This window comes from Protopterus annectens, chromosome 2.part0, assembly GCF_019279795.1.
Source record: "Protopterus annectens isolate FY-2018-M chromosome 2.part0, PAN1.0, whole genome shotgun sequence".
Lineage (NCBI taxonomy): Eukaryota > Metazoa > Chordata > Ceratodontiformes > Protopteridae > Protopterus > Protopterus annectens.
In genome coordinates, this window is record NC_056728.1 from 1,170,896,672 (window position 1) to 1,170,912,343 (window position 15,672).

Below are 15,672 nucleotides of genomic sequence, written 5' to 3' on the forward strand. Positions count from 1 at the left end.
GGGTGAAGCAAACACCATTACATGAAATGAAGCAGTGATAGTGGTAATACAAAACAAGGATAAGGACCCACCAGATCCAACTTCATACAGACCTATTTCCATCTTGAATCATAATTATGAAGCATTCACATCCATTATGGCTAAAAAGGTAGCTAATATAGTAGCAGAAATAAAGGAAAAGTCCAATGTGGCTTCAAAGAGAGGAAGTAAACTTTAGCAACATAAATAAGATACTGTTAATATAACAGGATGCAAAAAACAAACAAAAACATCATGGTTAATAAGCTTAGATATGAAGAAAGTATTCAATAGAGGCATGAAACTTCCTAAATGATACCCTTAAAGAATGTGGATTTTCTGATAGGTGGATAGAATCAATATTTCAGGTATATATTTCCTCAAAAGCTGCTATATGATATAATGTGGAGCTGCCCACACAGAACTCACATGGAGTACCAGGTAGGGGTGCCCACTCTCCCACTTTTTGTTTGCATTATACTTAGAACTGCTCACTCTGAAAGTAGGACATTCTAAAATTAGTGGACACAAGTGGAGAAATATTCACAACAAGCTTGTACTTTTTGCAGATAATACTTTAGACAATGAATCCTGAAGCAGATCTTGAAGTTCTCTTTGAAGAACTGCACATCTGTGGGAGCATAGCAGGTTATAAAATACATAAAACTAAAACTAAGGCTATAGTGATGGAATACATTCCCTCATTCAAGCTGGTCCAGCAGTACTCATGTCTGTAGGGGCAATATAGGCTTACATTAGGGAGTCTGGGTTAAACAAGACATTCAGCAAACCAGTAAAGAAATGTAACAAAATACACAGATGGAAAATGCTATTTTTTGATGGGAATAGTAAAATGATGGCTATCAAGATGTTCCTGGTTCCATGAGTAATTTACCTGGAGCAGGCATATTTTTATCAACCTGAGGATGCAGTTTTGAAGAAGCTTATTAGAGAACTGAAAGGGATTCACTGGAAAAATAAAAAATAAAAAGTTTATTGGAATATAATAACTCTTCAAAAGACTTCTGTTGGTTTGGCATGCCAGACTTAGAAGCCTGTTTCAAGGCAACCCAGTTTTGATATATTTATGCCTTACAATTAAAGCGACTATCACTACAAGTAGAAAATTATGCTATGCTATGCAAACACAGTCACAAAACTCGAAAGGAGCAAACTTTGCCAATATGGAGGATAGCAAAAGACCCCGGAGGTGTTGCTAAGTCTCTCAAATATGTCAGTGGTATTGTAAGGGATTGGTTAAAAATGAAAGCAGTCAGACCCTGGAATAGCTAAAAATGAAAGCAGTTAGACCCTGGAATAGCTAAAAATGAAAGAAGTCATACCCTGGAATAGCTGTATACTTTTAATATGGATAGATCAACAGAGAGGGGTGTATTGACGGCCTCAGATATTTAGAGATAAAAAAAATAAAAACCCAAGATGATGGGAATATCTACTGGATGGAGAACATATTAAAAGCTGGGAGAAAATAAGGGAGGTGTTAGGTCTGGATCATATACCTATTTTAGTTAATGAGTTTATTTCCAGCCTGGAAATGCTACTCATGTTATAAATAACAAAAAAACTCATATAATCCTATGGTTTAGAACAGCTGCCTTGCTTAGGTAAGAGCTGGTGTCCACCCCATATAACCCTTTAGAGTACAGCAAGCCTCAGCACCACAAAAGTTGTTGAAGGCAATCTCACTTTATTACCAGCCCCACATATCTTTCTCAGCTCTAAGGCCTTTAAAGATTGTTCCCATATTCTTCAGTACCATAATAGTCAGTGTCAAGTGGTCTCAAGTAGAAGAAGATGATGTAACTGTTATTTCAAATCTTCTTCAAAATTTATGGTTTAACAACTTGTTAGCATAAGAAACATTCTGCACTTTATTTTTGCAATTTTAAACCACCAATCAGACAAATAGTTCAATAATTTTCTGCTATAGCGATCCATCTAGTGATAGCAGATATTAAGCAAGCAAATTTGTCATATAGAACAGAAATTCCCTGCACACTGTGGGAAGTTGTTCTTAGGACAGTAGCTTTATTTTTCTCCATAGTTGTTTAACCAAATTTTGTAATGACCAATTACACTGATCCCATTCTGCACCTCTTGGACTAAGAAGGTGCAAATGGTATGCAAAACTTCACATCTGAAAACTTGGCTCCATACTTTCCAGGACAAACAAACCTTTTTATTACAGACAAATAATTATTAATGTAAAGTGTCTGATCGCTTACACAAAGAAGTACTACAAATGACAAAGTTTAGCTTCTTGTGCAATATTGTGAGTTACCATTAGAAAAGTTTTTGTAACTGAACAATAGGTAAAGGTGTACGTAACAGTATTTATTGAGACTTATACTGCTGTTTTTCTCATTATCTGTTTGTCTGAAGAAGTTGTTAGTACAAATACAGAATAGGCACCTAAATCTTGTCACCACAATAAATAGGACATGCTGGAGGGATAGATTCCTGTCCCAGAGACTTCCCATACTCTGGAACAGGCTACCCATCTATGTCAAGCAAAGTTCTTCATTAGCACTCCTCAAGAAAAATCTTGATGAGTGGATGGGAAATAGGAAATACACCCCGGGGATCACGTCTGTGTCTCTGCTCGACAGTGGCACAGGAAAATAACTTTCTTGAGTGGCATAAGCCAGGGAACCTTGTTGGCTAGGCTTACGTAGGCCCTTGGGCCAATAGCCTAGTACCTACCTATGAACCAATGAACCTAGGTTCTGCTTTATTTATTCTGCCTGGTATAAGAATGTTTTATTGCATTTAGTTTTTTTTTTTTAGATTTGTTCTTTAGTGTATGTAATAATGTTAGCATGCCACATTTTGTGACTATTCAGTTGCTGAATGGCATAGTTACACACATTTATTATAGATTCACTTTTCTTATGTTTGTCTTGTAATACTTGGACTTAAGACACATATCCATCTGTTAATTTATAAATTCATAAAAAGAATGAGATTCTTGTCTTTCATATTTGGCAATGTGCTTGATTCTGTCCTAATATCATGAGGTTAAGTGTGAAAAAGCTGAAGTAGGTCCTACAAACAAATTCTACTACCATTTTAAATGCAGTTCTGGAAAAAATATAAACATGGTAGGATATATATATATATACTGCATTAGTACTTTGATGTGTCTGAAAAAATGATTTTGTATATCTCGTTTTTATTTTTGAAAATGGGAACTATAGATAAACAACAAACAGAAATGTACCTTTCTTTTGTTGTTACCTTATGATTATTTCACTACTTTATACAAAGTAATGTATACAATGAAATATATAGTTTTAAAAAGCTGTCACTTTGAACCATAACTTTAGCTAAACAAAAATGTTATTTTATTCATTTCTAAAAATGATCAAAAAATTGAAATATAATTCTCTACAAAGACAAGAATAACCATTATTTAAGTAAAAATTCCTTGCAAACATGTTTAGATAATCAGAGGTATATTTATTCATAAACAATGCACAGAAAGAAATGGAAACATGACTGCACTGCAGTGTACAGGTTTGTCCTACCTCCAAACATGGAGCCTGTTATTGTGCATCCTAGTAGAATCTTGTAGGGTATGACTGATAACGTCTTGCCAGGATATGCTAAACCAATTATTACAGCTTTTCCCCACCCTGGACGACAGCATTGCACTGCAGAATTCTAAAACAAATAACACAAATGATAATAACAGTTGTCAGTTCATACTGTAAATTCAATGATAATGTTGTCTTGCTCCAAACTAATTGCTTTTTGACAACGTGACCTGACTAACTTCTGTATCTGTACCAAATCTGTCAGCTGTTATGTTTCTGTACTGTCTCAGATGGCCTGGGTAGTCTGAGAGGGTCAGTCCCTGAGTCTCCTTAATGAACAACAAGGAGGCAGAATGCTGAACCATTACCTGTAGCCCAGAGTTATATGATGAGTTTGCATAGACACCTCAAGGGCTTGTTGAGTGTATTGATACTGAGACATACTTGTATGCACAGTGCTATATGGAACTGGAGTTAAGATGTCTGGTGCAAGCTTTATAATCTACTGCAGTCAAGAAAGACACAATTCATCACTGACTGACCTTCTCCAGGAAATCTAGAATCTTCTACCTTGAAGTTAGGACCCATACCATCCCACCAAGGAGTAAAGGCAATTAGCTGGCAAAATCTATCTATCTCTTCCAGCTTTTCCAGTGCACCAAGTCATTTATAAAATCACCCTGAGTCACTGGCATCATAATCAGGAAACAATCTATATGCAGCTATTCACATGTACATAGAATTTGGCAGTAAAGGATTCTGCATTAGCTGAGGGGTCATCAGGGTGGAGAGGATTTTTAAATTTAGCCAGGCCATTACTCAGTTTTAGCAAATTAGTCTTTGCATAGTCTCTGAATACTGAGGTAATGGAGAATGCTTCAAGTTTCAGTCCTTACGGTGAATGTGACTGACTTGTGGTCTGATTTGACTAAAGAGGATGTTACAATTGGTGAGGAGCAGAGCTGCCTCATATTAGTGAGTCCAGGATTTTATCACCCCTGCTTAGAGTGCAGACTATCTGGTTCAGAGAGTCTGAATTGATGAATATGGCAGGCCAGTCAAAGTCTACTAGGAGAATGGTGTTTGGCTAAATACAGAGGGGCTCTATACTGGTTACATAGGATGTATGGGCCAAGGCAGCATGGGGGGTGCCCTTTAGTTAACTATGATGTGATAAGTGAGTTTGTTCATAGTAAGTTGGACACAGAGCAGTTGTAGGTCATTATCTTGTCTAACGAGTCTGGAGGTGAGCTGTTTTTTTAAGACTATACAGACAGCTCTACCTTTAGTGCATTTGCCAAATTCACTGGGCCTCTACAAGTGATAGGTACAGAAGTTATTCACTGATTGATTGCTTCCACTGGTCTGTGATGATGTACATAATGACATTTTCCAAGATAAATAGTGCCTGCAGGGTGTGGATTTCTTTTGTTTTATTTTATTGAGATTTGAAGCATTAAGCAGCAATGTCTTAATACTGTCTGGATTCTCTTGGAAACTTTAGAAGATTTATATTGCCTAAAAATGGCACTATGGGGTAGATAAGGGTTTAGCCAGTATATGAACACCTTGGGGGGACAGGTGCAGAACATCCCTAGCAAACCAGTTAGGAATGTCAACAATTTCTTCCCAGGCTGATATATATCGTATACCCTTTGAATGACCCTAGAAGCTAAGACAATTGTTGATGTTAATTATTTTTGTTCATACTGTGGCATCATTCTTGGTGATGGTAGAATACTGCTCAAGGCTAGATTCATACCTGCCTTAGATGCATATTCCAAGAGCTCTGTCATGTCCCTCATCATATAGCCCAGGTAGGTATGTCTCAAGTTATTTAGACCTACATATACAATGACTGTATCATATATAGACTTGTACGTCAAGGACCAGCGCAAATGTGTGAAGTGAAAAATTCTAGCACCTGATTAGCAACTCACTATGTCTATGCATAGCTTGGTGAGTTGATTATCGATGTGTGTCACTATGGAATCATGTGTAACTTGGATATTGGACTGCATTGAGGTATGCCTCATGGGCTTTTGAACTGAATCAATGCGATTCACAGATGTGTGATTTCATGGTGGTGCTGCCTGTGCTGTGAATTTGTGATTGCTGAGGGTACTTGTTTTTAGGTTATATTTAAAAGGTTTTTGCATTTTAGGTAGGTTGCTTTTACAAGTCTCAGCATACAGTGGTGACGTTGGCTCAAACAGCACTAACTGCTAGTCCTACGAACTACTGCCACACACCCTCAGCTCTTCAAGTGAAAAAAAAAAAAACTTCTGCAAAACTGCAGGATTCCAATTGGCTTCCTGGTGACAGTACCCAATGCATCCCCCCTCCAGCTGTTCAAGTGAAGAGCAAAAAAAATCCACTCATTTTAGTGGTACACCACTAGCCACGTGGCCACATACATGCCCCCTCCCTCCTGTTACGGCTCTTCAAAAGAAAAGAAAAAAGAAAAAAGAAAGGTCCCTTCCTTGTACTGGCAGGGTAGCTAGATACATGCTATACCCCTCTGCTCCCCAGCTCCTCAATGGAAGAGCAGGAAAAAAAAGGTCAACTCCTTGTATTGGTACACTAACCATGTGAGCAGACACACTCACCCTCTCTACTGACCCAGCTGTTTAACGGAATAGCAAAAAATAAAAAAAGTATGTGATCAAGTATCTAGGTTTCCTGAAATGCAGGAGCCAATCAGGACCTTTCTCAGTGCCATGCCCAGAGCTTTCCTTCCCCCCATCTTGTTAAAAAAAGGAATCTTTTTTTTTTTTATAAATTGTAGTGAAGTGCTTATCACAAATGTTGGAAGCAGCTGCTACAGAGACACAAAAGGTAGATCAGTCTGTAGGAGATCAAAACAAATAATAGCTCATGGAAAGGACATGGTTAAGTGGTTGTTGGAGAAACAGGTGCAGTTTCCATCTATATAATAGGACTAGGCTTTGGAGAACCGTGAAGAGGGGAAGGGACAGACTCTGTGGGTTACTGAACAGCAGTGTGTGGACAGTATTACTAGAAATGACAAAAACATGGCAAAACATACAGGATGCACACAAGTTGAAGCCACTGGTCCACTGTCTACACTTCTTCTTGGGGCAATTTGAACCAAAACGTGTTTGATCATAGGTTCATAGGAGGTTAATAGGCTATTGGCCCTGGAGCACTTACAAGCCTACCCAAGACTTTATCCCCAAAAAGAAACCTCAGTCAGCACCTGTTATCCCTGTAAATGAAGGACACAGGTGGAACCCCTGGGATAAATATATGTATGGGAAGTGTATTCCAAAGATGGGGCAGCCTCTTGCAGACAAACCTGTCTCTCCAGCAGGTTTTTCTGATGTCACATATTAGATTCAGGCCTTTTGAGTGGGTAATGCATGAGGAGTTAGATTTATGGATATGGAGCCTCTCTAGTAGGACAGCATCAGACATTGCCTTATAGGTGAGACACAGATCACCTCTGAGCAATCTGTATGATACCAAGTAGAGTCACAGTGATTTCGTCCATATAGGACAGGTTTTGGAGGCCATGGATTATCTTTGTGAGGCATTTCTGTATTATTTCTGATGATTATGAAAATAGTCTGCTTTAAGTTGGCAGGCATAGCAAAGGCTGCCTCTTCAATTATAAGCAGTAACAATATTTCGCAAGTAAATAATTTAATTATCAACCAATTTTAGATCAAACTTCTCTTCCAATCCACCATCCAAATACCCTATATGAATCAAGAGCACAAGAATCATAAAAAAGCAATGAATGTCTTCTGCATCTAAGATGTCCATTTGGAATTGCAAATATAGTCTTTTACAAGCCTGAATGCTGAGGTCTTGTACAAAGAAGTCACTCCAAAGATCTCTTGACTGCCTGGCGATGAACAGCTCCAGGAACAAAATGTCAAAGCAGCAATCTCAAAGGTAATATCAAGGAATGATTCAGTACCAAGATAAATGAGATTGGATTTGGGATATGGTAAAATACATAAGATTAATCAAATATTTCCAAATAAAATATTTGTCCAGGTCCCCTTCACATTTCTGTTCTATATGACTATGGGGACGTTTGTACTGTACTGTAACAATTTGTGACTTTTCTCCTCCTTACAGAAGTGTATAATCAGTGCTGCAGTGGTAAAAGTCTGGGGAAATATAACATAAATTGGAGAAACTGACTTAGAAGCATAAAGATGAACCCCAAGACTATGAATCCACTCAGATACCACATTTATGCTCAAAGGAACAGCAGCTGAGTCACTCAATAGGTTACAGGAGAATGTAGTGGTGAAACAACATTCTTGGACTTAGTAGCAGGCTGCAATGCTAACATTTTATTCCCAACAGAGAGACAGCACTCAGGTTTTACTTAAAAAAAATGTTTACTTTTAAACTGTGGCAAACTGCTTGCATCAATGTAATAAGCAACTGATGCAGTTTAGACCACAAACAGAGAGCTCAGGTCTAACTGCAAATGCTTTTAAGAGCAGCAGAAATTGGGATGACAGATGGGCTCACAGATTGTGCCCCCTAACACTTTTTGCCCGGGACAGTTGCCCCCTTTGCCTTGTCCTAACTACACTACTGTTAGTGTTTGGTCTGAGCTATGTATGCTTGAAGTAGTGTGTAATGTGACAGGCCACTTGATTTTTGCACAGGCTTTGTGTGAGAACGTTGCCTCCAATAATATTATTAACTACTTCTCTAACACACTATGACATTTTGTTTAAGTAGGAGGTGGTTGTCAATAAACATGAGACAATTGCTACATTGTCTCAGAATGCCCATTTCAACCAAGGTAGCTGCATAGACAGATGGGAAGTTCATATCCATAGTTCCAGGTGCTTACTAATGTGGAGTAAAAAAAAATGGGGCTAGCACCTAGGAAGTTAACCTAAGTCTCCACATGAGGAGTAAAACGCCTCTTGGAGCAAGACCAAAGCCTCTTCTTGCTACTGCTTTGAACAAGCATTTTGGCTCAGAGGTATGGTATTGGTTTGGAGTACACTAATATGTGTGGTTAGAAAAAAATTGGTTTGAGAACCACACCAGGTAGGAAGCAAAATAATGTGCTTAGACAGCTATGAAACCACCTTTGTCATGCAACAATGCACTGCTACCTACCTTAATGGCTCATGCAGCTATGACTGGGAGGAGGAGGATTAAATTAAGGGTACTAACAGAGAATTTCAAAATGAAAGCATCTGTGTCTTTCAAATATACCTTTGCACATTAATGCACAATGAGCCTCTGCCCACTGCTTAAAATGAGTTGAAGAAGTGAAAGACCCAATAGGAAAGTAGTTAGAAATCCAGTAAATAATGGCTATCCCTCAGACAGCAACAAATTACTCCCTGCTGCCAAATTACCTCTACTGCCCTCAGCAAGTTTACATTTAGATTAGAAATTCCATCAAAAATGTACTTTAATGTAGGACAAGTTGAAAATCTAGGAGAAACAGTGGAAAATCTGATGGATCTGTTCTCTAATGAATTTACAATGAACACCCAGTGTAAGAAAATGGAAAACCTATTAGCTATACAGACAACAAAGAGACAAAGAAATGCACAATATCGGCCATTTAACTAAGGTGCAGTTTAATGCAAAAAGATGTGGTAAAAGTGCAAAAACGTAGGGGACTCCATTCTGAGGGACTCTGATACTTCATTCACCAGGCTGAGTAAGGAGAGAGTTGCAGTCTGTTGCCTATCAGGGACCAGGATCTACCAGATCATGCATGCACTCAGGTTATTGAACCACAAATATCAGTATGACTCAATCATAGTCCATGTAGGTATAAACAATCTGAGACATATGTGCCTGGACTATATCAACAATCTGAGACATATGTTCTTGGACTATATGAAGAGTGACATGACGGAGCTCTCAGACTATGTGTCCCAGGCTGGTATGTGCCTAGCACTGAGCAGCATTCTACTTTCTCCAAGGATCATGCCTCATTAAGAACAGAAGATGATTGATTTTAGTAACTGACTTTGTTTCTGGTGTCATTTGGAGGCTATAGTATATACCAGCTTGGGAGGATAGTATCACAGATCATGTTGCTTTGCCAGGGGTATTCTGCACCTGTTCACTCTATGCTTTTGAATATTGGCTAAAACATTGTTCTCGCCCATAGGGGCCCTTTTAGGCAATGCCAACCTGACAATCATTTTGACATAACAAAACAAACACAAGAAAATCTAAATGTGTTACTGCTCAATGCCAGAAGTGTAAATTACAGGGTATTTGCAGGAGTACTTAATGAGTACCACTTAGTAATGAGAAGAGCTGAGTAGTAGCAGAGCAAACTGTAGGAGCAGTTATGCTGGCAGAGCTAAATGTTACTAAGGAAGTAAATAAAGGGAAGGTTCCAGGGTGGGAGAGTTTATCTCAAAGCAGTCGTAAGCGTTTTGTGGCCTTTATTACAGGATGAGTTGGTGAAAATGCTTTAGTACAGTTGAGACTAGGGAGTATGACTGTGTTTAAGGTGAGTAATTTTGACTTTCTTGTACAAAAAGGAGAACATGCAATGCATAAATAGAGGTCTATTTATTAAATATGCATGTAAAACTGATTGTGACATATTTTAAGAATAGGTTCGCAGGGTGCGACCTACAGTGGTCAGTAAGTTTCAGACTTGTGAAGTGTAGGGTAGTATTTTGTCATTTGTTGAAAATATTGTGGATGTTTTTGACTAAGGACAAAAGGTGCAGGTAGATAGGTATGTCATTTGAGTCTCTATTAGATGAACGAATGCTTAAAATATCAAGTATGACATGCTTGACAGCTTTTAAGTGAACGTTCAAGTAAGCAAAACCTCAGAATGTCGAAACAAGGAGTTTCGAAAAATTATAGTTGGCCAGCCATCAGGAATGTCAGAACATTCACCCTGTCTAGCTGTTCTTACAGTCCTCCACTGTGGTGCGGTCTCGACGTTCACCCTGTGTAATGTTATGACAGTCCTCCACTGTGGTACGATCTTAGAGTTGGTGTATTTAGGTAGGTGGGGTGTGTGCGGCATAGCCCCCCATGTTGGGGGATGTGGGAGGTGAAGCCCCTCACTTTATTTTGTTTGCTGATTTGTTTTTGGTTTTTTTTTTGGTTTTTTTGGGGGGGTGGGGTTGTAATAGAATACAGTACATTTTAGCCATCAGCCGACTGGCCAACTATAAATTTTCTAAACTCCTTGTTTCGACATAATGAGGTTTTGCTTAGATGAACATTCGATTAAAAGCTGTCGAGTATGTCGTACTCAACATTTTAAGTGTTCGTTCATCTAATATAGACCCTGTCTTTTTATTAGATCAGGTAAAGGGTTTTGATAATGTGAAGCATGAGATATTATGGAGGAATTTAGATAACCTAGATATGCATAAGAGGTTTAATATTTGTTTAAGAGGCTTATAAAGCTGGATTAAATTATTAGAGGGGTTGCCAAGAATGTGGATATGACATCTGTGTGTGTGTGTGTGGTGGTGGGGGGTTGGGGTATGCTTGTGTCTGTGTGAGTGCATTTGTGTGAGAATAAGATGTGTAAAATGTTGTGGCCTATAGGGATGGTTTCTGTGTGCTGATTAAAAATCAAGAAAATGGGGCTGAACTGTTAATAGTGTATAGAGAATGGACACAAAAAATGTTAGGTTACGTAAAAGAAAGCATGCTGGGGGTTTCCTGTGTGGGGACTGGGATAGACAAATGCAAGCTAAAAGACTGAATTGTAACATTATAACAACAGAACTGGGGGGTTTATTTTTACTTTTGGCCTTTTGTGGATATAACTCAGAAATAAGTTAGATGCAGTGGGGAGAACAGTTTTAGTTAGAATCTTTTTGGTTCCTGTTTTTTTGTGAGGAGCAAGTATTATTTTATGCCATTGACATTTGGAAGTGATAATGACATATTTCATCTTGCTATGGGGTTTTGAAATGAAATCTTTTGAAGAGGGAAACATATATAATTATTTGGGTGAATTTGAGTTTGGTACGGTGAACCTGGTGCTATTTTCTTTCCTATTTTTCTTAGTAAATCAGTTAGCAAGTTGGTCGTGGCACTGCAAGGTGGGGGACAGGCTCAGTAGACTGTGTGGTAAAAGATGTAACGAGCACCTACCTCTCTTCTTCTCATTGCAACAAATCTGGACAAAGCAAAAAGTAATGGGGGATAAAGGCTCCAAAATAGGGGCAGATTTTAAATATTGCTTATAAATTTAGAAAGTTGCAGAATGGCAGATTTTATACTATTATATATTTTCCAAAGGATGTGACATCTGAAACTCAAATGTCATTATTTATTATTATTTAGTGACATTGATCCTCAATGATTTGCCAGAAAACTACAAATTTTATGAGTAACAGACCAAAAATAAGAGGCAAAAATCTGGACATTCTGGAAAAATCTTCACAGTTGAGAGGAATGGATGAACAGAAAGTTGATCTGCTCAAGACAAACAGTGTAGGTGATATTAAAATGTAAATGAAGGTACTGGAGGTGAAACCTAAAGTATGGAAAGGAGGGGGATCATATAGACTGATAGGGATTTATTTTGGTACAATAAAAAGATAAAATCTAAGCAAGTAAGAAAAACATGACAGAAATTATAATAAGTGCGTTTCTAAGTATAAATATAGGATGTGAATTTGCACTACAGGGTGAAAGGGGCTGTAATAGGCATGATTATTTGCATCAAGAAGAATTATTCTTCATCTGCTTTTTGAAGGTTAATTTATTAAAGCTTTGTGAACATCTTTTGCTACCAGATGCTCAGTGAACTGGTTGAAACATATTACATTTGAAAATGCAATGCATAGGGCATGGGATATAGACTGCGGCATTTATTGAGGCACCCAGAGGGTGGTGGTTTTGGACTTTACAGGGATACACATGGAATGTAAAGCATCTATTTTAATAAAAAGCTTTTCTTTCTATTTATACCATATTTAGAAAGTTCTTAATGTTATTTAACAGATAAAAAGATTTTGAAGTTTGATGAAAATAAGTACCTCTTGATAAATGGAAAAGCAGTATCTGGGAGTAATGTGTTTGATGCAATAGCTTAGGGATAGGTTGTGAGTGCTATTATTATTTATTTAATAATCTGTACACTTTTTAATTGTATTTTTTTCTTTTATGTATTTATAATGATATTTATGTTGAATGTGTATTGTTTTTTTTTTATTTTAGTATTTCCCTGTTATACTAGCCAGATCAGTTATACTGCAAAATGATACTACCCAGTCATGTTCTAAGCCACCCTCTTCTGTTCCTCTACAAACTTCTATTTTTGCTTTTCCCTAATGTCTCCTGCCTAAATACTAATACCCTGCCCTCTTCTGCAACAGCCCCCTTTCATCTTAAGTAACTTTAAACTGAACTAAAATGAGGAGATTGCAGGTTTGGTAGGGAGATGAGGTTTTTTATTATACTAGTAGATATTAATACTATAGGGAAAAAGTGGAAAAAGTGAAAAAGCATGAAGGTGATAGATGTGTGCGATGTAAGCTGGAAACTGGTGTGCAGTAAAATCATTTAAGCTGGCCACACTGGTAAAGTACTAATAATGGAAACTTAGTTAAGCAAGGAGAGATATACTGGGACATGGTGATTCAAAGTTTTGAGCTGTTAGAAATAGTAAATAGGATAAGGGAAGTAGGGTGTATGTAAGTTGTGAGATTTAGTGCAGTATAGTGAAAAGCGGAGAAAAAATTGTGGAAGGGAAAAGATGTAAATGCTGGCATGGCTAAAATTAGGTATCCTTAGCTGGGGGTTAAAGAGATAGGGAGTGGAGGGGAGGCCGTAAACTGATATGATTCATGGATCTCTAAATATAAGGAAAAATAATGATGCATTATTTAAGGATGTACTATATAAATATCCACTAGATTCAGGGGTATCTCAAAGTGCTCTTTCCACCTCTTGAAAATTTCCCTGATCATTTACCTTTTTCCACATTTTCCATCCCTCCCTAGAATACTCTGGGCAATATCTCACTGCCCCTGCCTCACTCACCACAGAGTTTACTACAACTTCTTTCAAGCCATCCCAAAGTCATTTGGTCCTGCCAAAGTCCTCTCTCTCCCTCTTCTGACCTTTTGATTTAGTAAGTGCTCCAATGGCTATTTCCCGACTTGCTGTTACCTACCAATCACATCAAACACTCATCATGCTAACACAGAATGGAGGGCTTCTTTCTTTAACCTGATAGCTTCATCCAGTGTTGTATCCCCTGGTACATCTCAGGGTTGTGACTACGGCAAGAATTACCAAACTTTTTGTCACAGCTCTTTTTCAGTCTTAATCAGTTAGGCATTCACAGGGCATCTTCACTATATACCTGAATCTATCAGGTCTGCTGTGGTGTTTCCACAGCTGTCTGTTCCAACTCATTACCAAAATGATGATCACTTGACATCTCCTAGTAGAACTACAGACTCTGTAAGTAGTACCCTGTTTAGCACTGTATTCAGAGTCTAAAACAAAGCTACATCTAAAAATATGGGTGCATTTTGACCATAACTGGAGGAATTGTTAGGAAGTAGAAGGAGTATTTTGAGGAACTCCTGAACTTCGTGGACAAACCCTGCTCTGAGAAGGCAATGCCAAAAGCATTTAGAGGGGTAAGATCCATTTTAATAAACAAAATCACTTCATCAACTAAAAATGTATGCTGGCAAGTTTGGAGGAGTGGGTAAGATTTGGCTAGAAATGCTGAAGGCACTGGACTATGGGGTATCTTTTTTCACATGCATTTCAATGTTTTATCAAAGACAGGGGTAGTACATCTGGACTGGTAAGTGGGATAGTGGTTCCAGTTTTCAATTTAGAAAATAACTGGATATCTTCCAATTACAGAGGTGTCAAGCATCTTAGTCTTATTGGGAAATCATGTCCTTTGGTACTGAAAAGGATAGTCTGCCCAACAGTTAACCCTTTGCTTTAGGAAAAACAATGCCAACTCTATCATGGCAATGGAAGAGTATATCAGCTCTTTGTTCTTCCACAAAGGCTATCGGGTTCATGGAAGTTTACCATAGCTAATGCCATGTTTTTGTGAACTTGGAGAAAGCCTATGACCATCTACCCCAAAATGTCTTGTGGGAAGTGCTGCAATGGTAGAGGGCCCCATTACTACTGTTATGTGCCGTTCAGTCTCTCTATCTGGGGAGAGAGAGATGTGTTTGCATTCTCAGCATGACGTTGAACATGCTCAGTGTGGGTGTAAGAGTCCATAAAGGACATGTCTCACCTCATCTTTGTGATTTTTCATGGACAGGATATCTAGGTGCAGCCAAAGTTTGGAGAAATCTAGAGAGTGGATGTGAGGACTGCATCTCTGCTATTTTTAGATGATGCTGCCTTTGTTGCCTCTGGAGATCGTGATTTCCCAGCATGCACTTGAGAGCTTTGCTGCTGAATGATAACAGGCTCAGATAAAAATCATCACTTTCAAATCAGTAGTCATTGTTCACTTCCAGAAAAAGGATGGCTTGCTCTGTACAGGCCTCACATTTTATTTTTATAATCACCTCTTCAGAATTTTCTTTTATGAATTACTTTTAATGTTATGGAGAGTGATAAATGTCAGTTTGTTTACACATTCTCTCTCTCCCACTACATCAGAAATTGAGAATGTTTAATCAAATCACCTTTGAATAATCTTGTTCCATGAACACAGTTCTCTCTGCCATCACCTCTTTTCTGTTTCCTCAGCATACCTCTCAACTGTCCAGATTTTCGCAGAATGTCCAGATTTTTGCCTCATATTTTTGGCCTGTTCCTCATAAAATTTGTGGTTTTCTGACAAATCACTGGGAAGATCTGAGGAATTAAGTCACCAAATAATGATATATATTTCAGTTTCAAACTTCAAATCCTTCAGAAAATGTATGTTAACTCAAACTCTGTTACTCTAGCAACCTTGTAAATTTATAAGAGAGAGATTTAAAATCTGTCCCTATTTTTGGGCATTTGTCCCACCATTTTCTCAGGCTTTGTCCAGATTTCTTTCACTAAGAGGTTGAGATGTATGTTCCTCAGAACTTGATCCTTTCTCAGACTGACTGAACTATCATATTAAAATGATAACCTTTCCGACAGGAAG

General features: G+C 38.1%; 1 protein-coding gene across 2 annotated transcripts in view; it reads right to left on the minus strand.

Annotated features, from left to right (window-relative positions):
- LOC122793405 (alcohol dehydrogenase class-3-like) overlaps positions 1–15,672 on the minus strand; it is a 374,659-nt gene that overhangs the window by 134,141 nt on the left and 224,846 nt on the right. For both annotated transcript variants that reach the window (XM_044061382.1, XM_044061381.1), the window contains exon 7: positions 3,567–3,702. In XM_044061382.1, coding sequence (XP_043917317.1) covers positions 3,567–3,702 — 136 coding nt within the window. The remainder of the gene's footprint in view (positions 1–3,566; positions 3,703–15,672) is intronic.